The sequence below is a fragment of the Dendrobates tinctorius genome, unplaced genomic scaffold (assembly GCF_039654945.1).
Source record: "Dendrobates tinctorius isolate UK_male_01 unplaced genomic scaffold, ASM3965494v1 ptg000203l, whole genome shotgun sequence".
NCBI lineage: Eukaryota > Metazoa > Chordata > Amphibia > Anura > Dendrobatidae > Dendrobates > Dendrobates tinctorius.
In genome coordinates, this window is record NW_027361870.1 from 23,377,142 (window position 1) to 23,401,069 (window position 23,928).

At 46.6% G+C, this 23,928-nt stretch overlaps 1 protein-coding gene across 1 annotated transcript in view; it reads left to right on the forward strand.

Annotated features, from left to right (window-relative positions):
• The window catches only part of TRMT6 (tRNA methyltransferase 6 non-catalytic subunit), a 103,188-nt gene that overhangs the window by 15,950 nt on the left and 63,310 nt on the right, over nucleotides 1-23,928 (forward strand). Inside the window, exons 2-3 of the mRNA XM_073553878.1 lie at nucleotides 4,753-4,877; nucleotides 14,046-14,155. Coding sequence (XP_073409979.1) covers nucleotides 4,753-4,877; nucleotides 14,046-14,155 — 235 coding nt within the window. The remainder of the gene's footprint in view (nucleotides 1-4,752; nucleotides 4,878-14,045; nucleotides 14,156-23,928) is intronic.

A 23,928-nucleotide genomic window follows, 5' to 3' on the forward strand; every position in this document is an offset into this window, starting at 1 on the left:
CCAGATAAACGTCACCGGAAGTGGGGCACTTCTCCATCTTGGTGGTCCAACCGGAAGTGGGGCATCTTTCTTCCTTTTGATTTGCCTGATGCTTGTGACGCTGGTGTGGGCGGAGTTAGCGCCAATTTTGGCGTGCGTTCCACAGATGCTGAACCGCTTAATGACGGACGTTTGACCCATCAGATATGGGAGTGAGGTTTTGTGTGACACCTTGATTGTGGCATCAGGTGTTGATGGTTTTACCATATAAATATGCCCTCTGTCCTCCACTCTCTGCAGACAGCAGACAGCATTTATAGTGGAAGGATCCATGTTTTGAGCTTTAGCACTATGGCACTTTGCAACAAGTTAGTCCCCTGAAGATTTACTTGGATGAAACGTGTTGGGACGCTCTTCTAAGGGAAAGTGCAGGGCATGTGCAATATAGGGTGAGCTGTGGACTGCCCTTGTAAGGGCAGGAGTCTGGGGATCAGATGATGGTTAGTTTTTGAGGGATTTGACAGGGTATTGTCTTCCTATCGCTACCTCCCTGTGTGTATACAGAGTATCCCTGGAGACTCCGGGCCGTCTGCAAAAACCGGTGAGATTGTTCCTATTTTATATATCTCACCTTCTTGTATCTCGTGGCTATAAACCTTTTTTGGTTTAGCCAAACACGATATACATATATGCAATTGGTTATGGCATTGTATGTTAACTGTTAAATGCTGTATCCTTTATACAAATTGTTGCCTGACATGATACATTAGCAACATTTTATATCCTGATTGATGCGGTTGGGTGGTTCCCATCTTTTTCTAGGGATTACCCATCAAATGGCATCCTTTTAATCACTATTGGTGACATTATTTTGGAGCTTTTAAGTTATATATTAAAAGTTATTTTTTAACCTCACTTACTGCTGTATAGATATATTAAGTTTTGGGGTGAGATATATGTGTCATTTTTGACAAAAATTGGCATTCTTTTGCTGTATTACCGGTTGTATGGTCCCAAGATCATGTCTTTCTCTGAAGGACGTCTGGGAATAACACAGGCAGACCATTGATTAAAAAAGTATCTTAGTTGATCTACGTACACGTTTCATTTTTTTTTTTTTTATACATGTGATAGGTGCTGAGGATTGGGGGACCCCCCACACACCCCTTTTTAATAGCACAGTTGTACACTTTTGCTGCCCAGTAGCGCTAAAACATTAGCAAGCAAGGGGTAGCGGCTCACTGAAAATTTCACCCATAGAATGTATTGGACACTGTGAATCCGGACGGTTCAGTGAGCACATACGGATTCGCCTGCGTTCAATAGACGGCAGCACTTTGGACGCAGCGAACATGGGCAGCGTACAAAGCGCTGTTAGTTCCAGATCGTCAGCACATACAGTGCCTACAAGTAGTATTCAACCCCCTGCAGATTTAGCAGGTTTGATAAGATGCAAATAAGTTAGAGCCTTCAAACTTCAAACAAGAGCAGGATTTATTAACAGATGCATAAATCTTAAAAAACAAAAAATTATGTGGCTCAGTTAAATTTTAATAAATTTTAAACAAAAGTGTGGGTCAATTATTATTCAACCCCTAGGTTTAATATTTTGTGGAATAACCCTTGTTTGCAATTACAGCTAATAATCGTCTTTTATAAGACCTGATTAGGCCGGCACAGGTCTCTGGAGTTATCTTGGCCCACTCCTCCATGCAGATCTTCTCCAAGTTATCTAGGTTCTTTGGGTGTCTCATGTGGTCTTTAATCTTGAGCTCCTTCCACAAGTTTTCAATTGGGTTAAGGTCAGGAGACTGACTAGGCCACTGCAACACCTTGATTTTTTCCCTCTCGAACCAGGCCTTGGTTTTCTTGGCTGTGTGCTTTGGGTCGTTGTTTTGTTGGAAGATGAAATGACGACCCATCTTAAGATTCTTGATGGAGGAGCGGAGGTTCTTGGCCAAAATCTCAAGGTAGGCCGTGCTATCCATCTTCCCATGGATGCGGACCAGATGGCCTGGCCCCTTGGCTGAGAAACAGCCCCACAGCATGATGCTGCCACCACCATGCTTGACTGTAGGGATGGTATTCTTGGGGTCGTATGCAGTGCCATCCAGTCTCCAAACGTCACGTGTGTGGTTGGCAACAAAGATCTCGATCTTGGTCTCATCAGACCAGAGAACCTTGAACCAGTCTGTCTCAGAGTCCTCCAAGTGATCATGAGCAAACTGTAGACGAGCCTTGACATAACGCTTTGAAAGTAAAGGTACCTTACGGGCTGGAACGGAGATCATTGCGGTGGAGTACGTTACTTATGGTATTGACTGAAACCAATGTCCCCACTGCCATGAGATCTTCCCGGAGCTCCTTCCTTGTTGTCCTTGGGTTAGCCTTGACTCTTCGGACAAGCCTGGCCTCGGCACGGGAGGAAACTTTCAAAGGCTGTCCAGGCCGTGGAAGGCTAACAGTAGTTCCATAAGCCTTCCACTTCCGGATGATGCTCGCAACAGTGGAGACAGGTAGGCCCAACTTCTTGGAAAGGGTTTTGTACCCCTTGCCAGCCTTGTGACCCTCCACGATCTTGTCTCTGATGGCCTTGGAATGCTCCTTTGTCTTTCCCATTTTGACCATGTATGAGTGCTGTTCACAAGTTTGGGGAGGGTCTTAAATAGTCAGAAAAGGCTGGAAAAAGAGATAATTAGTCCAAACATGTGAAGCTCATTGTTCTTTGTGCCTGAAATACTTCCTAATACTTTAGGGGAACCAAACAGAATTCTGGTGGTTTGAGGGGTTGAATTATAAATGACCCTCTGAAGAAACTTTTCACAATTTAAAAAAAACTTAAACAAAAAAATAACATTCTTTTTTGCTGCAGTGCATTTCACACTTCCAGGCTGATCTACAGTCCAAATGTCACAATGCCAAGTTAATTCCGAATGTGTAAACCTGCTAAATCTGCAGGGGGTTGAATACTACTTGTAGGCACTGTACCATTATGAATGAAGGTCAATCAAAGGGTAGCTAAAAGTGTGTGTGTATATATAAGTCCAACAATGTAGACCAGCTCACTCCTGTGAACCACCTGGAACCTCAGCTAACCTGGTTAACTCCGTTGTGCCCGGATCAGGATGTAGGAGTCCATCCATACAAATGTGAACAACGGCAAAGCAAGGTCCAGCAATAACGTGAGCAATCCAGGATGCTGTTACAAAATTTTTCTTTCTTTTTATTCATAAATCCATTAAAATGCAATGGTCCAAGCAGTTCAAAACACCATTGCATTTTAATGGATTTATGAATAAAAAAGAAAAATTTTTTAACAGCATCCTGCATTGCTCACGTTATTGGTTGACCTTGCTTTGCCGTTGTTTATATATATATATATATATATATATATATATATATATATATATATATATATATATATAATCATAATTTTATTTTATCCAGCATGGTAAGTTAAAAATCTTTACTAATCGCTTTATTAAGTAAGAGATTTCGCTTCGTTCCTGTTTAAAAAAGTAAAAAATTACATTAATAGATCCCAATGCTTTTCTACTTGCCTGCCTTTAGCTGCACTGACATCAGAACATTTTCATTTGGAGTACAGATGATGGCAGTGAAAGGGTCAGTTCAGCACCTGTGTCTCACGAAGGCCAGATTTATACGGGCTTATTTCGCAGTCGGTATATGGAGCGCCATCCCCAGGATGACCACAGAAGTCCTGACCCAAATGTACAGCCTCATAGAAACATATGAGGCTATAACTTAAGGTTGGGAGACCTGCGGTCATCCTGGGCATTGCATTCCATATACCGACTGCGAAATGCGCACTTATTAACCCTCCCATTGCCGTCTGTGTATGGGCAGTGAAATACCCTCGTGTGAACTTGGCCTAACTCTGGGGATAAGTTGGTGCTTGAGTTTATTCTTCTAAGTACAACACTCAGAAGAGGACACAGAAGCTGACCCATCACCACCATCATCTGTACTCCAAATGAGTACATGCTAATATCCAGGGCTGTGGAGTTGGAGTCGTGGAATCGGTGTCATGGAAATTGAGGACTCAGAGGTTTGACTTACCAACTCCACAGCCCTGCCAATATCAGTGCAGCTGATGACAGGAAAAAATACTGGGAAAAGCAGAGTTTGGATACCACTTACATGTCATTTTTTTTCCCCACAAAAATTAAGACAAATCTCCCCCATATCAAGTGATTTGTAAAGTTGCAGAACTTTTCATGCTGGACAAAATTTTATATATATAAAAAAAAAAAAAAAAAAAAATGTAGTTACTCTTGAATTGCTCTTTAGGTAATCTCCAGGCTGACAAGTATGATGTGTACATGAGCTAGCACAATCCCTGCCTCTTTCTCTGTCTTCCTGTTGGATGGGATACATCTGTGTGCTTTAGGCTGTGTGCCCACGTAAGCGTTTTTTTTGCGTTTTCTAAGCGTTTTTACCGGCAAAAACGCTTAAAAATCGCTCAAAAGAAGCATCCCATTCATTTTAATGCATTTTGCACTTTTTGCGCATATTGATGCGTTTTTTTCCGCGAAAAAAAGCTTCATGGTAAAAAAACGCAGCATGCTCATTAATTTTGCGGAAAAGTCAGCGTTTTTAGCTATTTTCTGTGTGTCTGGGGACGTGCGGAAAAAAACGCGCGTTTTTCTGGGAAGGAGGCCGGTTTTGATGCTGAAATTTTCTGCATATGTGTGCACATAGCCTTAATCTCAAATCAAGTAAATTTACTAATATGATATTTTTATCCAACAGGAAAGTAATATTTGAAAAACAATGGATCTACCTGGATAACGCAGTCGGCAAAAATTACGGCACAATGTTTGAGATAACTGGAGGCGGAAATCTTCAGACGAAGAGCAATGTGGTAGACTCAGCAGGTACGGCTTTACCTTCTGCACGAACGGTTTGCTTGATCAGTCTCTTTAGCTGTATCCGGCTGATATGTTGTTGTGTCCCCTGATAATAAGCAACACAAGGTCTCTGACATCCACTTATCTATTGCTCCCACCCTTATGGGAGTTATCTCCGTCTAATCAGGGAACCGGCATCTCCACAAACAGCTTTCTAGTTCTGTGGCTTGGAGAGGGTAGGAAGAAGTAGAAAACCCAATTGCTCATATAAGCGCCTAATAAGTGTTCCCAGATGACAGCTGTGCATGCTTTCTTAGGCACCTTGCTGCCGTTGCAACCCATTAGCACCTCGGGGGAGGGACAGAAGGTTAGCAGTTCTGGGTCTGATTAGGCTGACAAGCATCTTCTCCCTTTGTCTTCTCACCTGAGGTGTTGCAGTTGCAATGACTGTAGCATCTGAAAGACTACAGCCCCACTATCAGTATTTGGTCAGTATTTTTTCTCAGTATTTGTATGCCAAAACCAGGAGTGGGTCAAAATCAAAAACCCAGAAGTGACATGTTTCTATTAAACTTGTCCTCCGATTGTTCCACTCCTGGTTTTGGCTTATAAATACTGATGTTGAGGCCAAAGCCTAAGGGGTTGAGTTGCTGAGATCAGGCATCGATCACAGTAGCTACAGCAAGAGCAGGGATGTGTAAGCACACGTTCAGACGGTCAGTATTTGCCAAAACCAGGAGTGGAACAATCGTAGGAAAAGTATAATAGAAACACGTCACCACTTCTAGATTTATCACCCCCTCCTGGTTTTAGCTTACATATACTGATGTGAAATACTTAATGTGTGAACGTGGCCTAACATAGACTTGTGTTTGTTGCTGATCTTGCCGGTGCACTGGCAGCACTTAAGGGAGTTGCCTGGTCCAAGTCTGCATTTGCTCTGTGTGACTGCGGACTTATGAGTCCCCCCAGCGCACACATTGTGCGATGGTGGAATTTGCCGGTTTCTGACTTTGAACCCGATGGTATGTATGAGTTATACATACTCCCGACCAGTGGGCACAGCCTCGCTGTATACACTTGTATGGAGCGAGGCCGTGCCGTCTAGTCGGCCACACCCACTGAACGGCCACGTCACTAGACGGGGTGTGGCATCGCCCCATAGAAATGTATGGAACGAGGCCGCACCCACTGGTCAGTAGTATGTATGACTCATGCTTACCGGAAAGCTCCTTTCCCGGGTCAGAAACTGGCGAATCCCCGCAGCTCAGGATGCACAAGTCTGTAGTCACACAGAGTGACTGCATACTTGATCAATTTGGACCGGACAACCCCTTTAACCATGACAGACTTTTTATTATAGATTGGGAAGGGATTGAAAGAACCGCAAACTTACAAAATTCCCCCCAAAAATATCCATCCCAGATATTCTTCCCTTTTCGTGTTGTATTGCAATTAATGCTGGGAAATATATGAAAATGAATGTTCCCTGTGTCACTTCTGACCAGCTATGTCTCCTCTTCACCTTCCCACTCTGTTGTCTGGCTATAAGACAACTGACTGCAGCTTTAGCCTCCTCCCTGTGCTCCAGCGGCAGCCCAAGATTACTGAACTCTGCTCTTTAGCCCTGTTCCCTGCCCAAAGTATAACACCAGGAACCAGTTCACCTTTTAATGTCGCTCTGCAGGACTTCTACCAACCGAGAAGCAGTGTTGGCAAGATAATCTCAGTTACTGTTCCTTTATAAATTTGGAATTCTGTTGAATAATCTGAAAACTTCATTTACCCCCATGGATTAGATTTTTAGCTGTAAATATTGTAAATTCCTCAGGCGCGACATCTATGTGACTTTTTTGCTTGGTAGCATCATGAAGTTACACATTTTACTGACATAAGCAAGTGGAAATACGCAGACGATACTAAAATGACAGCAAGAAGCGTAAATGGATTGAAGGACATCTTACAGTGTCAAGATGGAAAGCTCAAACATGGGGCTGCTATTGAACACAAAGATATTGACTACTCCTTTATGAAGGAAGGATCACGAAGCTACGACTTGCCTATTGGACACCTCACACGAAGAGAGCAATCACTGGAGAAGGACATCATGGTTGGAAGAAAGGCGAAGAGGAAAACCAGCAACCCGATGGTTTGATACTATCAAGAATATGGCGGTGAAGACCCTAGTGGACTTATCTAGGCTTGCACAAGATCGATCTTCCTACAGAGCGTTCATCCATCAAGTCGCCATAACTCAAGAACAAGGTGAAGACCTTTAAAAAAAAAAAAAAGGTTTCCCGAAAATTAAACTTGCATTTTAAACGATTATTTCCCAGGTTTAGAACATCATTAAGATAGGCTATCAGTATCGGATGGGTGCACACCTGTCAGACAGCTGGTTAAAGGGGCACAGCTTTACATCATATCATCTATATGCACAGTTTACCTCGTCGTTACAATATAAGGTATTGTAGCATAGTCTCATTCTCTCTAATGAGAGAACCCTGCAATCACCTCCCCCGCTGAGCCAGTCCCTCGCCGATCAGATCTTGATGGCCTATTTAAACTATCCAAATCATCCAAATCTGGAGATGTTTTTCCATGTAAATAATAGATCGGACTTTTAACCTGCATTTACACTGAAGGCTTATCAGGAATGACTGTTCTTAAGGACGCTCATTTTATGATATTTCAATATAAACAGGCAGCCAATTAGTGATCGAAACGCTAGTTCACTGGTTGAATTTTTTTTTTTTTTTGCCTGTCTCAAATTATCATCGTTCTTGGTGATGCATCATCTGTGTAATCAGAAACGCACCACCAAGAACTTTTAACGGCCTACACACAATGAGCCATCTGTTATAGATCGCACAGTGCGCATCGATCACCGCGGTCTGTGTAAACAGGGCATCAAATGACTGCCAATCGGTAAAGGTTTACCCATTGGTCGTTTAGTGCCGTTGGTCAGTCCGTGTAAACAGTCCCTTACTGCATTATATGGGTTTTCTTTATCGCTTCATTGGGGGACACTGATTACCATGGGGTGTATGCTGCTGCTGCTGCTAGGAGGCTGACACTATGCAAAAAAGGAAACTTAGCTCCTCCCCGGCAGTATACACCCACCGACAGGCACCAAGTACCTCAGTTTTTGCTTAGTGTCTGTAGGAGGCGGACCGTGATCTCCCCAGATCCGCATTTAACGATTCCTTTTTTCTCTCTTAGGTTTTGTGTGTGTGTATTAATCTTTTTCCATTTATTTTTCAGATTCAACTCCAGGAAACGGGATAAATGTTCACCCTGCTTTCCCATATCACGCGGCTGAGCGAGCAATGTGGTGTTATCCACATCGCAACTCTCAGGACCGCGGGCAGGACCTTTAACCTATCACCCTCGGGTGCTACGGGCTGACTACAGGTGGCGGGTCCTAGCCGATTCCCCACCTCACCCCTCTCCCGGGACAGGGCTGAGAGGAAGACGGCGGTCACCGGCAGTGACTCTCCCCTGCTGGCAAAGGGTTGGCGCCGTCTTCTGCACTATTCGGACATAGTGCGGGGCAGAGGACTTTCATTACCAGCGGCCCCCCCTTCATCGCGGGCCCCTGTAGTCGTCTTCTTCAGGGAGCATGTGGACGCCAGGTAAGCAGCCTGAAGGCTACCATCAGTCCCATGCTCGCCCCACATAGAAGTCAGTGAGGTTGGCGCCGCTGATAGCAGACATTGTCAGTCTCCATTCGAATTTCCCGCCCATTCGTTTGCAGGCGCGCGCCTCTCAGCTCCCCCACGCGGGTGCTCTTCTCTAAAGCAGCAGTCAGCGGGTCCCCTTCCTCATACCTCCCTCTCCTCTGCGGCGTCACGGGCACCGGGTTCATCTCTTCAGGATCATGGACTCCGGGGGCAGAAACCGGCGCAGCCCGTTTTTACTTTCACTTATGCTCCGGTTCACACCCTCTGCAGAGCACATGCTTTGTTGGCGCCTTTTATTAGCCCATCACAGGGCCACTTTCTGTTCATAGAGTCTCAGCCTCCTTCTGATCCGCCCCCCACCGCAGTGCACAGCCAATCGCGCAGCGCTGCCCCTTACAGATACTTACCGCAGTAATACTGCAGGCTTCACATATGCCCCACCCTGCAAGGGCTCCTTACCCTAGACCCACCGCCACCCACTACGCCTGCGTGCGCTGCAAAAAGGAGTGGGCGCCAGGTCAGTCGTCTCCCTTTGCCCATCCTGCAGTCCTTCCGCGATGTCTTCCCCACCGAAGCACCCCGAGTCCCGGGATGAATGCACTCCCCCTCCCCCAGAGTGGTCTGTTGCAATGTCTCAGTCGGTCTCTGACCTGACTAAAGTTTCTCAGTCCCTGGTCCAGGTCTTAGAACGACTACCTCAGCTATCTTCTGCCACCTGTGCTCCGACCACCTCTAACGGTGAGTCGTCTGCACTTGACCGTGACCTCCACAGGGACAGGCCGGGTAGGATTTCTAGGAAGCGCGTTCTTTCTAGCTCGTCTTCCAGCTCGCCAGGTCCGTCCGTTCCACCCAAGCTGCTTTCCTCGTCTCCCTCGTCAGAAGACGACCTTAGGTCAGACAATGATTCTCAATCGGGATCTGACTCAGAGGCAGACAACATGTCTAAAACACAGGACATGGTCGATAGTCTCATAATGGCTATTTTCCAGACGCTCAAAATAAAAGATAAGGCTCCCCTTCAGGACGGCTCTGTCCCCTTTAAACGAGCGAAACCTCCCTCCCGAACCTTTCCTAATCACAAAGAGTTCGAGACTACTTTAACCAAACACTGGGAACACCCTGAGAAGCGTTTCTCAGGCCGCAGGTACTTAGACATCCTGTATCCATTTGATGCGGACCTTCTTACAAAATGGACTAAAGCCCCCGAAGTGGACCCACCAGTTTCCCGTCTCTCCTCTGACGGTTCTATCCCTTCCGGACGGGGCATCCCTGAAAGATCCAACAGACAGGTAAATAGAATCGCTGGCTAAATCAATTTTTGAAGCATCTGGCGCCTCTCTCTGCCCTATTTTCGCTTCTGCCTGGGTGGCGAAAGTCATTTCAGCTTGGGCAAAAATTCTTCGCAGGGGCATCCTATCGTCTGCCCCTCAGGACGAGCTGGCAGATCTAGCAGACCAAATTAATCATGCGGGTAAATACCTTTTGGCCGCCTCCTTAGATGCAGCTGGGTGCGTAGCAAGAGGTAACAGCAACATAGTAGCTATACGCCGTATCCTTTGGTTGAAGTCATGGAGTGCGGACACCACCTCCAAGAAGTCGCTCACCAACCTGGCATTTCACGGCTCTAGACTCTTTGGCGCCAAGCTGGATCAGATAATTTCCGATGCCACTGGTGGTAAAAGTACCTCCCTTCCTCAGTCTCGGCCTAGACGGTTTTTCAACAGAAAGGCTCCTCGACCGTTTAGGTCCTTTCGCCCCTTCTCTTCCGCAGAAGGATGATCCCAGCAGGACCGGCCCTCTGCCTCTAGAGATAGCAGAAAACCATCGTATAAACCCGCTCCCCGCTGGAAATCAAGAGGCCAACCCTCCAGGTCCTCAGGCTCCTGCTCCGGTAGATTCTCCTCAAAGTGACGGGTCACCCCCACCTGGAATTTCTTCCAGGGTGGGAGGCACGCTCTCTTCTTTCATGGACACTTGTCTGTCCGCGGTCGACAACGCTTGGGTCAGGGAAATCATCATATCCGGATACAAAACCGAATTTCACCCCCCCCCCCCCAAACAGTCGCTTCTTTCTCTCTCGACCCCCAAGACAGCCGTCCCAGACCCCAGGGTTCCTTCAGGCCGTCTCCTCCCTTCTTTCCGCTTGTGTTATCGTTCCTGTTCCTTCAAATGAACGGTTTTCAGGGTTTTACTCGAATCTCTTCATAGTCCCGAAAAAAGACGGTTCCCTTCGCCCAATCTTGGACCTCAAGTTGCTCAATCGCCACGTGAGGATTCTCCACTTCAAGATGGAGTCCCTGCACTCGGTGATAGCCTCGATGGAACCCGGAGAGTTCCTCTGTTCTGTGGACATACAGGATGCCTATCTTCACATCCCTGTTTGTTTGCAACATCAGAGATATCTCCGCTTTGCGATTCAAGAAAATCACTATTAGTTCACGGCTCTCCCCTTCGGCCTAGCCTCGGCTCCCCTGTGTCTTTACGAAGGTGATGGCAACAGTCATGGCCATTCTTCGCTCCAGGGGGATTCTCATTATCGCTTATATGAATGATCTGCTGATCAAGGGCTCGTCCCGTCAGGCGTCAGGACTGTCTCCAAAGTCTTCAGATAACTCTGGATACTCTCGCCCGTCTCGGATGGATAGTCAACAAAGAGAAGTCCATCCTGCACCCTACTCAGCGTCTGACCTTTTTGGGCATGGAATTCGACACGAATCTAGCCAGAGTGTTTCTTCCGAGGGAAAAATTTTCAGCCCTTTGCAAGGGGATCCGATCCCTGAAACGGTCAAGGCCCTTTCCCCTTCGGTCTTGCATGAGGGTCCTGGGGAAGATGATAGCTTCCATGGAAGCAGTGCCTTTTGCACAATTTCACACTCGTCCACTCCAGCTGTCCCTCCTTTCTGCCTGGGACAAGACTTCGGTTTCTCTGGACCGTCCCATACTCCTTCCTCTCAGAGTAAGGCAATCTCTGACTTGGTGGACAATACCGGCATCTTTTCTACAGGGAAAGTCCTATTTTCCCGCCTCAGTAGCAAGTCATCACCACCGACGCCAGTCTTCTAAGATGGGGGGCGGTTTTCCATCGGAAGACAGCCCAAGGGCGCTGGAACGCCCAGGAGACTCTTCTTCCCATCAACCTGGAAATCAGAGCGATCTTCCTTGCCCTCCTCTGCTGGCAGCCTCTCCTCGTAGGCAAACCAGTCCGCATTCAATCGGACAACGCCACGGCCGTGGCGTACATAAACCACCAGGGCGGTACTCACAGCAGGCAGGTAATGTCAGAAGTGGCAAAGATACTGCGTTGGGCAGAGCGTTAGGTTCCGGCGATCTCCGCCGTTCACATTCCAGGGTTAGAAAATTGGGCAGCCGACTTCCTAAGTCGCCAGGGCCTGGCGTCAGGCGAATGGTCCCTTCACCCCACAGTCTTCAACCAGATATGCCAGCGTTGGGGCACCCCAGACATCGATCTCATAGTATCTCGGATGAACCACAAAGTTCCTCGCTTCGTAGCCAGGTCCAGGGACCCTCTAGCCGTCGGTTGCGACACCCTGGTAATTCCGTGGTCCCAGTTCCAATTTCCTTATCTGTTTCCTCTCCTTGCCCTGATCCCAAGGGTGGTCAAGAAAAGAAAATCAGAAGGCATCCCAGTAATTCTGGTGGCTCCGGACTGGCCAATGCGACCTTGGTACGCGGAGCTGGTGAACATTCTCGTGGACGTCCCCTGGAGGCTTCCAGACCATCCAGATCTTCTCTCACAAGGTCCCCTTTACCACCAGAATTCTTGGTCTCTCAGTTTAACGGCATGGCCATTGAGGCCGCGATTCTAAGACAATCAGGTTTTTCTAACCAGGTCATTCAGACCATGATCAGAGCTAGAAAACCAGCCTCCTCCCGCATTTACCATAGGTACTGGAAGGCTTTTTTCTGTTGGTGCGACGATAACAATGTTTTTCCATTGGCGTTCTCCATTCCATCCATACTTGGCTTCCTCCAGTCCGGCTTAGATGCGGGCATGTCCCTCAGTACCCTCGAAAGCCAGGTATCGCCTCTGTCGATTCTTTTCCAAAGAGATCTGGCCCCATTACCGCAACTTAAGACCTTTCTCCAGGGGGTCGCCCACGTGGCTCCTCCTCATCATTCTCCGATAGATCCGTGGGACCTCAATCTCGTTCTTGGCGCTCTCCAGAAGGCGCCATTCGAGCCTATCCAGGACATTCTTCTTTCCCTTCTCTCATGGAAGGTAACTTTCCTGATCGCCATTACATCCATTAGGAGAGTGTCTGAGCTGGCGGCTTTATCCTGTCTTTCCCCGTACCTAATCCTCCATCAGGAAAAGGTCGTTTTCAGGCCAGTTCCACCTTTCCTTCCAAAAGTGGTATCCCCTTTCCACATTAATGAGGATATCGTCCTTCCCTCTTTTTTGCCCTGCGCCTGTTCACCCGCTGGAAAAGTTGCTCCACAAACTGGATGTAGTGAGAGCCTTGCGAGTTTATCTTGCCAGGACTGCTTCTGTTCGTCAATCTGATTCCCTGCTTGTCATCTCTGAAGGTCACCGGAAAGGGCTTCCCGCATCCAAATCCACAATCGCTCGCTGGATTCGTTTAACCATTCTGGAAGCCTACCGACTTCAGGAGAAACGGCCCCCTCCGGGAGTGAGAGCACACTCCACCCGGGCTGTAGGGGCTTCGTGGGCTATGCGACACCAGGCTTCGGCCTTACAACTTTGCAGAGCCGCGACCTGGTCGTCGTTGCACACCTTTGCGAGGTTCTACATGGTTCATACCCAGGCCTCGTCTGATGCAGCTTTTGGTAAGAAGGTTCTGCAGGCAGCAGTAGCACGTCGACCGACCTAAGCCCTTCCTTCTTTCGTTCATTTGTTGCTGTTCCCATCCTCGGGACTGCTTTGGAACGTCCCATGGTAATCTGTGTCCCCCCAATGAAGCGATAAAGAAAGAGGGATTTTTGGGTTCTTACCGTAAAATCTCTTTATTGGAGCCTTCATTGGGGGACACAGCACCCTCCCTGTTTAAGTTGTACCGTGTTGGGTTTTCAAGTCCCTTGTTGGGTTGGTACATATTTTGAGAGTTTTTGGTTGCTTCTCCTACTGCTTTCTCACCAACTGAGGTACTTGGTGCCTGTCGGTAGGTGTATACTGCAGTTAAGGAGCTAAGTGTCCTTTTTTGCATGGTTTCAGCCTCCTAGCAGCAGCAGCATACACCCCATGGTAATCTGTGTCCCCCAATGAAGGCTCCAAGAAAGAGATTTTACGGTAAGAACCCAAAAATCCCTCTTTTGCAATTTTGACTAAAGAAAAAATTAGTTTCATTGTCTTTTAATCAGTGCAACTTTTCTAATGGATTTGTCTTCTTTCCCCTCAGCACATGTATAGACGTAGACACTCAAGCTTTTCTCAGTGAATACGTACCTGGTGCTAGAAGCAAATATATACATAAATTATACATGTGCTTCTCATTTTCCTGGTTTTAAATATTAATTTTCCTTTTCCCTTTAGAGCCTAAGGAAGCAGGTGCTGACAACCGTCACATAGTGGATGATGGCAAATCCCAAAAGCTAACTCGCGACGACATCGAGGCTTTGAAGGAAAAAGGCATTAAAGGCCAGGTTAGTCCAAGTTAATGAAACCCCTCCATGCATTCACATCTGTTAGTAGTGACCTCATTTATTATGTAGATTGTATAAATGGAGCGGACTGACCTTTATTTGTACAAAGTAAAACAAATTACCTTGTGCATATTGTTGGGGCTTAGGTCGTAAAGGAGTTTTCTGGGCACACAAAAAAACCACGATCTGGCTCTTCCTGTACTGAGTTGCTAAACCCTTCTGTTACTTTTTATTTTGTTTTTCTTTCTTGGCTTCCCTTCAGCCCCCTTCTGTCATACTTATAGTTTATTAATGTTCACACAGCTCACATGCTCTCACCTTCTGTGCTTATCACCTCCACCCACAAAGCACCATCCTGAGACTTCTATATAGTCTCAAGATGGATAAATCGCCATGTACAGTTTCCCCCTCCTAACATTCCTCCCACTTCACCTAACATGTACTGCATTGTGCTCTTCTTGCTCTCCCTGCGTGTGCACATCACCAGTCACACGAAACTTGCTATGCATCACAGGCCACACCCCCGTGACATCACTATTCAGAGCACTTCAGAACTGCTGGAAATCCCGCCCACACAGGAAATCTCTGCACCCTGTGCTTTGAATGGACGGCAGTAAGGAGTTGGAGGTGACGTACGACACCTGACAACTCCGGATCAAATCAGAATTTTCACAGTAAATATATTATAAAATGTCTTACTTTCTGATAAGCTTTACAATGCTATAATTATCTGCGTAACTGGAAAACCACTTTAAGGCTATGTGCCCACGTATGCAGAAAATTCCTGACTGAAAACCGGACTCCTTCCCAGAAAACGCGTGTTTTCTTTCCGCGCGTTTTTTATGCGTTTTTTTCCGGAGCGTCCCCAGTCTCATAGAAAATAGTTAGAAATGCGGATTTTTCCACGAAATTAATGAGCATGTTGCGTTTTTTACCACAATGCGTTTTTTTCGCGGAAGATTTTTTGAATAAAGATTTTGACATTTTTACGTGCATTTATTGCTTGCTCTGATTCTTGTTCTCCTGTCTATATCAGTGATAACTCGTCTGACTGTTACCAGTAATCTTATGTCCCAGACAGACCGCCAGAAGCCTTGATTACAATTCCCTTATATTGATGAGCCAACGTGCTCGGAGAATGTGTTATCCATGCTTGGGTGCTAACTGAGTGACTTTGGCATGCTCGTATAATATGTCCGAGTCCCCGCAGTTGCATGTCTCACTGCTGATCCGACAGCCAAAACACATGCAGGGATTGCCCAAAAACAAATGTACGATGGCAGGGACGACCACTAGTCATGAGAGGTCCCGTTCTCCTGTGAAAATGCAATGGTGGCATGACCATCACCATAGACCGTTAATAGAAAATTGAGATACGAGAGCCATTCTTGTGATTGGCATTTGTAGGTAGATTTGTGGCCAGGCACAGGTGATAAATGTTCAAAGGATAATATCTTGAAAGCTAAGCTCACATGTTGTCTTTTTGGTGCGGGTTTTCCCACTGATTAGCATTCAGAAAAAACACCCTGTAGTGTAGTAGTAAGTAACAACTAAGTGAGATTTCATCACATTTCACCTACACATTTTTGGGGCCGATATGTTAGGGTGTTTACGCCAGATTTCTTGTCACCCCATCTAATTCATCCTCGGATTTGGCGACCCTTATGCCAGAACTCTTACTCCGGTCTCTAACTGGAGTCCATTTTCTTGCCAGTAGCACAGAGGGCGCACGCTACTTGAAAGATGCACCTGATTAAGTGGCATACAGCGCCTTTTACTTCACAACTATTCATAGACACTGTGGTTTCCGATATCAGTCTTAAATATAACTTGTCATGTCCTTTAAAGGGACTGTATCAGCACACAATGATTATTCATACCAAGTACAGGGAATTTCGGAGAAAATATACTTTGAACATCTTGCCGGGAACATTGTCGGAGACCAGACTGGGCCAGCGTCGCCTCCAGCTGGTGTGTCCTGGTGCTGCTCCAGGTGATTTACTCGTTTTTCCCATGTGTGTTGACTCAGCAAGTGACCTGTCAATCATCTAGAGTGGGGTGAAGCCAGGCTAATATAGTCTCTGGCTATCGTGCCCTTCAAACCAGGGCTGTGGAGTCGGTAAGCCACAGTTGCGACTCCGACTCCTGGATTTTATCAGGCTCCGACTCCGACTCCGGCTCCGACTCCTTCATAAATGGCCAATTCATAACAACAAATTTACTGTTGTAAAATATTACATCGTGCTTATTCAGTTTCTCACCATCATATAAGTAATCAGACCACTTAGAGCAAAAACTACATTTATTAGAATACAATTAGAATATAGCAAATAACTTTTCTAAACTTTTCTAAACTGTAAGTAAATACGCAATAAACACTTTTATGCAGTTAATAAGAAGAAATCTATAAATTTGTCCTCAGAAAAAGTATTGCCTCTGTCAGATCCTCCTTCATGGATGCCCTCAAATATGATCTAATTATTTTGAGAGCAGAGAACAACCTCTCTACACTAACTTGTGTTGGTGGCAAAGCAGTAACCACTCGGGCAACATCTCTAACAATGTCAGGATACAGAGGAATCGCTTGTTGCACTGTTATTTTTGATGAACGGTCAAATTTCTCAATTTCTTTTAGTGCACATGAAAAATTCTGCTGAAATGTACTGGCTGTGTTCCTTGATGGGGATGACTCTTCTATGCGGGAACGCTTTGACGGTCCTTGTGATCCAAATATTTTTCGAAATTCATCAGTTGATGATGAGGGTGAAGATGTGGCAGGACGACCAAATTCTTCTTGTTCCTCCTGACTGTTCTGCAACCCTTTCATCCTTACTGCTATTTCAAACAGAGCTTCTTTTCCTTTACTTAGCTGTTGATCATCTAGAAGAATCCGATGCATTGGGTCTACATAAACAGCTGCCAAAAGAATGTTATTTTGTAAAAGTAGCTCCTCTCTCCGTTTCATTGATGTAGCAATGCCACTTGCAATTAACCCTCCTCTTTGGGACAGGCGAAACATCAGGTTCTTCCACTCCTTTAAGAAAATACCTGGAGTTAAGTCCTCTGCTTGTAATTTTTTAGTCACTGTAAATGGGTGCTCTAGCAATTTTTCCAGCTCAGTCACCTGATTCCACTGACTTTCATTTAGCGTCAGTTGAGGGTTAGCCATGTCTACAAGAAAGGTTTTCAGTTCAACCAAGCGCTGAATCATTAAGTAAGTACTGCCCCATCGTGTGGCTTGATCAATAATTGCCCCTTTTCCAGCACGTCTCTTCAAAATTGAGTCAACTTTAGGGGTTCTGGCAACAGTAGCCAATTTTCTCACCTTGCCAATCAGTGCAGCAGCATGTCCTTCTTGCAGACTGTCTCTTATAGCCAGCTGTAGCGTATGCACAACACAGCGCATGTGATGAATGAAAGAACATATTGACACAGTTTCAACAAGATCATCTAAACTATCATGTTGCTGTTCATCTGAAGCAACTTCAGTTTGCTCCTCAGTTACAATACTGTGTTCCTCTATTTCAAACATTTCTGTGTCTGTGGACCCAGAATGTTCTTCTAGCTGCTGGTCACCATCATTACTCTCATTCATTACCTTAACCCCTTCCTGACATCAGACATACTATCCCGTCCATGGGACCCGGGCCCCTATGCCCATGGACGGGATAGTACGTCTAGCGCGATCAGCGGCACCCACGTGGTGAGCGCCGCTGATCGCGGCCGGGTGTCAGCTGATTATCACAGCTGACACCCGGCACTATGTGTCAGGGGCGGTCACGGACCGCCCCCGACACGTTAACCCCTTGCACACCACGATCAAACATGATCGCAGTGTACCGGGAGTTAAAGGGAAGCATCGGCAGGGAGGGGGCTCCCTCCGTGCTTCCCTGAGCCCCCCACGGCAGCGCAATGTGCAGCGCTGCTGCGGGGGACTCCTTTCCTCCAGGCCCCCGGATCCAAGATGGCGACGGGGGCCTTCGGGGGCCTAGAGGAAGCTGGCTTCCTCAGTGCCTGCAAAGCGCAGGCATGAGGAAGCCTTGTGCACTGCCTGTGACAGATTGCTGATCTGTGATGTGACAGATCAGCGATCTGTCACAGGACAGTGATGTCCCACCTTGGACTATGTAATAAAGTAAAAAAAAAATTAAAAGTGTAAAAATAATTTTAAAAAAATCGCCAAATAAATTAGTAAAAAAAAAAAAAAAAAAAAATATTCCCCAATAAATTCATTTTTTGAAAATAAAAAAAAACCAAAACAATAAAAGTACACATATTAGGTATCGCCGCTTCCGTAACGACCCGCCCTATAAAACTGTCCCATTAGTTAACCCCTTTAGCGAACCCCTTAAAAAATAAAAAACAAAGCAAAAAATAATGATTTATTATCATACCGCCAAACAAAAAGTGTAATAACGCGCGATCAAAAAGGCGCATATAAATATCCATGGTACCGCTGAAAACGTCATCTTGTCCCGCAAAAAACGAGCCGCCACACAGCATCATCAGCGAAAAAATAAAAAAGTTATAGCTCGCAGAATAAAGCGATGCAAAAATAATTATTTTTTATATAAAATAGTTTTCATTGCATAAAACCGACAAAACATAAAAAATTACCTAAATGAGGTATCGCTGTAACCGTACTGACCCGAAGAATAAAACCGCTTTATCAATTTTACCGCACGCGGAACGGTGTAAACGCACTCCCCCAAAAGAAATTCATGAAACGCTGGTTTTTGTTCATTCTGCGTCCCAAAAATCGGAATAAAAAGTGATCAAAAAATGTCACGTGCCCGAAAATGGTACCAATAAAAACGCCAACTCGTCCCGCAAAAAATAAGACCTCACATGACTCGGTGGGTCAAAATACGGAAAAATTATAGCTCTCAATATGTGGTGATGCAAAAACTATTTTTACAATAAAAAGCATCTTTTAGCGTGCGACAGCTGCCAAAAATAAAAACCGCCATAAATAGTAAATCAAACCCCCCGTTATCACCCCCTTAGTTAGGGAAAAATAATAAAATTTAAAAAATTGTATTTATTTCCATTTTTCCATTAGGGCTAGGGTTAGGGCTAGAGTTAGGGTTAGGGCTTGGGTTAGGGCTGAGATTAGGGTTAGGGATGTGTTGGGGTTCGGGTTGGAGTTAGAATTGGGGGTTTCCACTGTTTGGGCACATCAGGGGCTCTCCAAATGCAACATTGCGTCTGATCTCAATTCCAGCCAATTCTGAGTTGAAAAAGTCATATGGTGCTCCTTCCCTTCCAAGCTCTGCCATGCGCCCAAACAGTGTTTTACCCCCACATGTAGGGTATCAGCCTACTCATGACAAATTGCAAAACAATTTTTGGGGTCCAATTTCTCCTGTTACCCTTAGGAAAATAAAAAATTGGGGGCAAAAATATCATTTTTGTGGAAAAAAATGATTTTTTTATTTTCACGTCCGAGCGTTATAAACTTCTGTGAAGCACTTGGGGGTTCAAAGTGCTCACCACACATCTAGATAAGTTCCGTGGGGGGGTCTAGTGTCCAAAATGGGGTCACTTGTTGGGAGTTTCAATAGTTTAGGTACATCAGGGGCTCTCCAAACGCACATGACACCCGCAGACCAATCCATCAAAGTCTGCATTCCAAAATGGCACTGCTTCCCTTCCGAGCCCTGACGTGTGTCCATACAGTAGTTTTCTCCCACATATGGGGTATCAGCATACTCAGGACAAATTGGACAACAACTTTTGGGATTCAATTTCTCCTGTTACCCTTGGGAAAATAAAAAAAGGTGACTAAAAGATCATGTTTGTGGAAAAAATACGAATTTTTTATTTTCACGCCCGGGCGTTATAAACTTCTGTGAAGCACTGGGGGTTCAAAGTGCTCACCACACATCTAGATAAGTTCCTTGGGGGGTCTAGTTTCCAAAATGGTGTCATTTGTGGGGGTTTCCACTGTTTAGGTACATCAGGGGTTTTCCAATCGCAACATGGTGTCCGATCTCAATTCCAGCCAAAAACGTCAAATGGCGCTGCTTCCCTTCCGAGCTCTGCCATGCGCCCAAATAGTGGTTTACCCCCACATGTGGGGTATCGGCGTACTCAGGACAAATTGCACAATAACTTTTAGGGTGCTGTTACCCTTGGAAAAATAAGAATTGAGGGTGAAAAGATCATTTTTGTGGAAAAAATATGATTTTTTAATTTTACGGCTTTATGTTATAAACTTCTGTGAAGCCCTTGGGGGTTCAAAGTTCTCACCACACATCTAGTTAAGTTCCTTAGGGGGTCTAGTTTCCAAAATGGTGTCATTTGTGGGGGGTTTCCACTGTTTTGGTACATCAGGGGTTTTCCAATCGCGACATGATGTCCGATCTCAATTCCAGCCAAAAACGTCAAATGGCGCTGCTTCCCTTTCGGGTTCTGCCATGCGCCCAAATAGTGGTTTACCCCCACATGTGGGGTATCAGCATACTCAGGACAAATTGCACAATAACTTTTAGGGTCCTGATACCCTTGGGAAAATAAAAATTGGGATGAAAAGATCATTTTTGTGGAAAAAATATGATTTTTTAATTGTACCGCTGTACGTTATAAACTTCTGTAAAGCCCTTGTGGGTTCAAAGTTCTCACCACATATCTAGATAAGTTCCTTGGGGGGTCTAGTTTCCAAAATGGGGTCACTTGTAGGAGGTTTCCACTGTTTAGGTACATCAGGGACTCTCCAAACGTGACACGGCGTCCGATCTGAATTCCAGCCAATTTTGCATTGAAAAAGTCAAACGGCGCTCCTTCCATTCTGAGCTCTGCCATGCGCAGAAACAGACGTTCCCCCCAACAAATCAGGTATCAGGAAAAATTGCACAATAACTTTTGCAGTCGAATTTCTCCTGTTACCCTTGGTAAAATAAATAAAATTGAACCTGAAGTATTTTTTTTGTGAAAAAAAGTTAGATGTTCATTTTTTTTTTTAAATATTCAAAAAAATTCCTGTGACGCACCTAAAGGGTTAATAAACTTCTTGAATGTGGTTTTGAGCACCTTAAGGGGTTCAGTTTTTAGAATGGTGTCACTTTTGGGTATTTTCTATCATATAGACCCCTCAAAGTGGCTTCAAATGTGATGTGGTCCTAAAAATAAAATGGTGTTGTAAAAATGAGAAATCGCTGGTCAACTTTTAACCCTTATAACTTCCTAACAAAAAAAAATTTTGGTTCCAAAATTGTGCTGATGTAAAGTAAACATGTGGGAAATGTTAGTTATCAAGTTTTTTGTGTGCCGTATCTCTGTGATTTAAGGGCATAAAAATTCAAAGTTGGAAAATTGCGAAATTTGAATGAAATTTTACCACTAACATGAAGTACAATATGTCACGAGAAAAAAATGTCAGAATCACCGGGATCCATAGAAGCGTTCCAGAGTTATGACCTCATAAAGGTACAGTGGTCAGAATTGTAAAAATTGGCCCGGTCATGAACGTGCAAACCACCCTTGGGGGTGAAGGGGTTAATAGTACTTATATTTGAAGCATTGTCAGCAGTGGCGGATTATAATGAGGTCAATTTGGGCAGTTGCCCCGGGCCCAGTGGGGTTAAGGGGCCCACAGCCCAGGCCAGTAAATTGCCCCATTATAATCCGCCACCGCGCAGGGCCGGATTAAAGGCAGGGCAGGCGGGGCTTCAGCCCCAGGGCCCCCACCACAAGAGCTTCTAAGGGGGCCCCCACCACATTCCTGCTGGCTGCTGCAATGGCACTCCATCTTCTCCCCACCTAAAAGTGAGTGACCGTGGGGGCGGCATTATGTGCTCTGCTACCAGCAGCATCTACGAGTAGCGTGAACGCTGATGCTGCTGGTAGCGTGCAAAGGCTTGTGATGAGATCACAGGAGGTAAGGTGTCAGGGCCCCCGATCATGTGACCCCTGTCTCCTCCCCTCCTGTGACCTCATCACTGGTCCTGTGCGCACAGCACAGAGCACTGAGAGCAGCCATGTATGTGGAGTGCGGCTCTGCGGGTGGAGGTCGGTGCTGGAGGCCCCATTATTCTCTATGTAGAGTGTGGCTCTGCGGGTGGAGGTCGGTGCTGGAGGCCCCATTATTCTCTATGTGGAGTGCGGCTCTGCGGGTGGAGGTCGGTGCTGGAGGCTCCATTATTCTCTATGTGGAGTGCGGCTCTGCGGGTGGAGGTCGGTGCTGGAGGCTCCATTATTCTCTATGTGGAGTGCGACTCTGCAGGTGGAGGTCGGTGCTGGAGGCTCCATTATTCTCTATGTGGAGTGTGGCTCTGCGGGTGGAGGTCGGTGCTGGAGGCTCCATTATTCTCTATGTGGAGTGCGGCTCTGCGGGTGGAGGTCGGTGCTGGAGGCGCCATTATTCTCTATGTGGAGTGCGGCTCTGCGGGTGGAGGTCGGTGCTGGAGGCCCCATTATTCTCTATGTGGAGTGCGGCTCTGCGGGTGGAGGTCAGTGCTGGAGGCTCCATTATTCTCTATGTGGAGTGTGGCTCTGCGGGTGGAGGTCGGTGCTGGAGGCTCCATTATTCTCTATGTGGAGTGCGGCTCTGCGGGTGGAGGTCAGTGCTGGAGGCTCCATTATTCTCTATGTGGAGTGTGGCTCTGCGGGTGGAGGTCGGTGCTGGAGGCTCCATTATTCTCTATGTGGAGTGTGGGTGGAGGTCGGTGCTGGAGGCTCCATTATTCTCTATGTGGAGTGCGGCTCTGCGGGTGGAGGTCGGTGCTGGTGGCTCCATTATTCTCTATGTGGAGTGCGGCTCTGCGGGTGGAGGTCGGTGCCGGAGGCTCCATTATTCTCTATGTGGAGTGTGGCTCTGCGGGTGGAGGTCGGTGCTGGAGGCGCCATTATTCTCTATGTGGAGTGCGGCTCTGCGGGTGGAGGTCGGCGCCGGAGGCTCCATTATTCTCTATGTGGAGTGTGGCTCTGCGGGTGGAGGTCGGTGCTGGAGGCTCCATTATTCTCTATGTGGAGTGCGGCTCTGCGGGTGGAGGTCGGTGCTGGAGGCCCCATTATTCTCTATGTGGAGTGTGGCTCTGTGGGTGGAGGTCGGTGCTGGAGGCCCCATTATTCTCTATGTGGAGTGGGGCTCTGCAGGTGGAGGTCGGTGCTGGAGGCCCCATTATTCTCTATGTGGAGTGGGGCTCTGCAGGTGGAGGTCGGTGCTGGAGGCTCCATTATTCTCTATGTGGAGTGCGGCTCTGCGGGTGGAGGTAGGTGCTGGAGGCTCCATTATTCTCTATGTGGAGTGCGGCTCTGCGGGTGGAGGTCGGTGCCGGAGGCTCCATTATTCTCTATGTGGAGTGTGGCTCTGCGGGTGGAGGTCGGTGCTGGAGGCTCCATTATTCTCTATGTGGAGTGCGGCTCTGCGGGTGGAGGTCGGTGCTGGAGGCTCCATTATTCTCTATGTGGAGTGTGGCTCTGCGGGTGGAGGTCGGTGCTGGAGGCTCCATTATTCTCTATGTGGAGTGTGGGTGGAGGTCGGTGCTAGAGGCTCCATTATTCTCTATGTGGAGTGCGGCTCTGCGGGTGGAGGTCGGTGCTGGAGGCTCCATTATTCTCTATGTGGAGTGTGGGTGGAGGTCGGTGCTGGAGGCTCCATTATTCTCTATGTGGAGTGCGGCTCTGCGGGTGGAGGTCGGTGCTGGTGGCTCCATTATTATCTATGTGGAGTGCGGCTCTGCGGGTGGAGGTCGGTGCCGGAGGCTCCATTATTCTCTATGTGGAGTGCGGCTCTGCGGGTGGAGGTCGGTGCTGGAGGCGCCATTATTCTC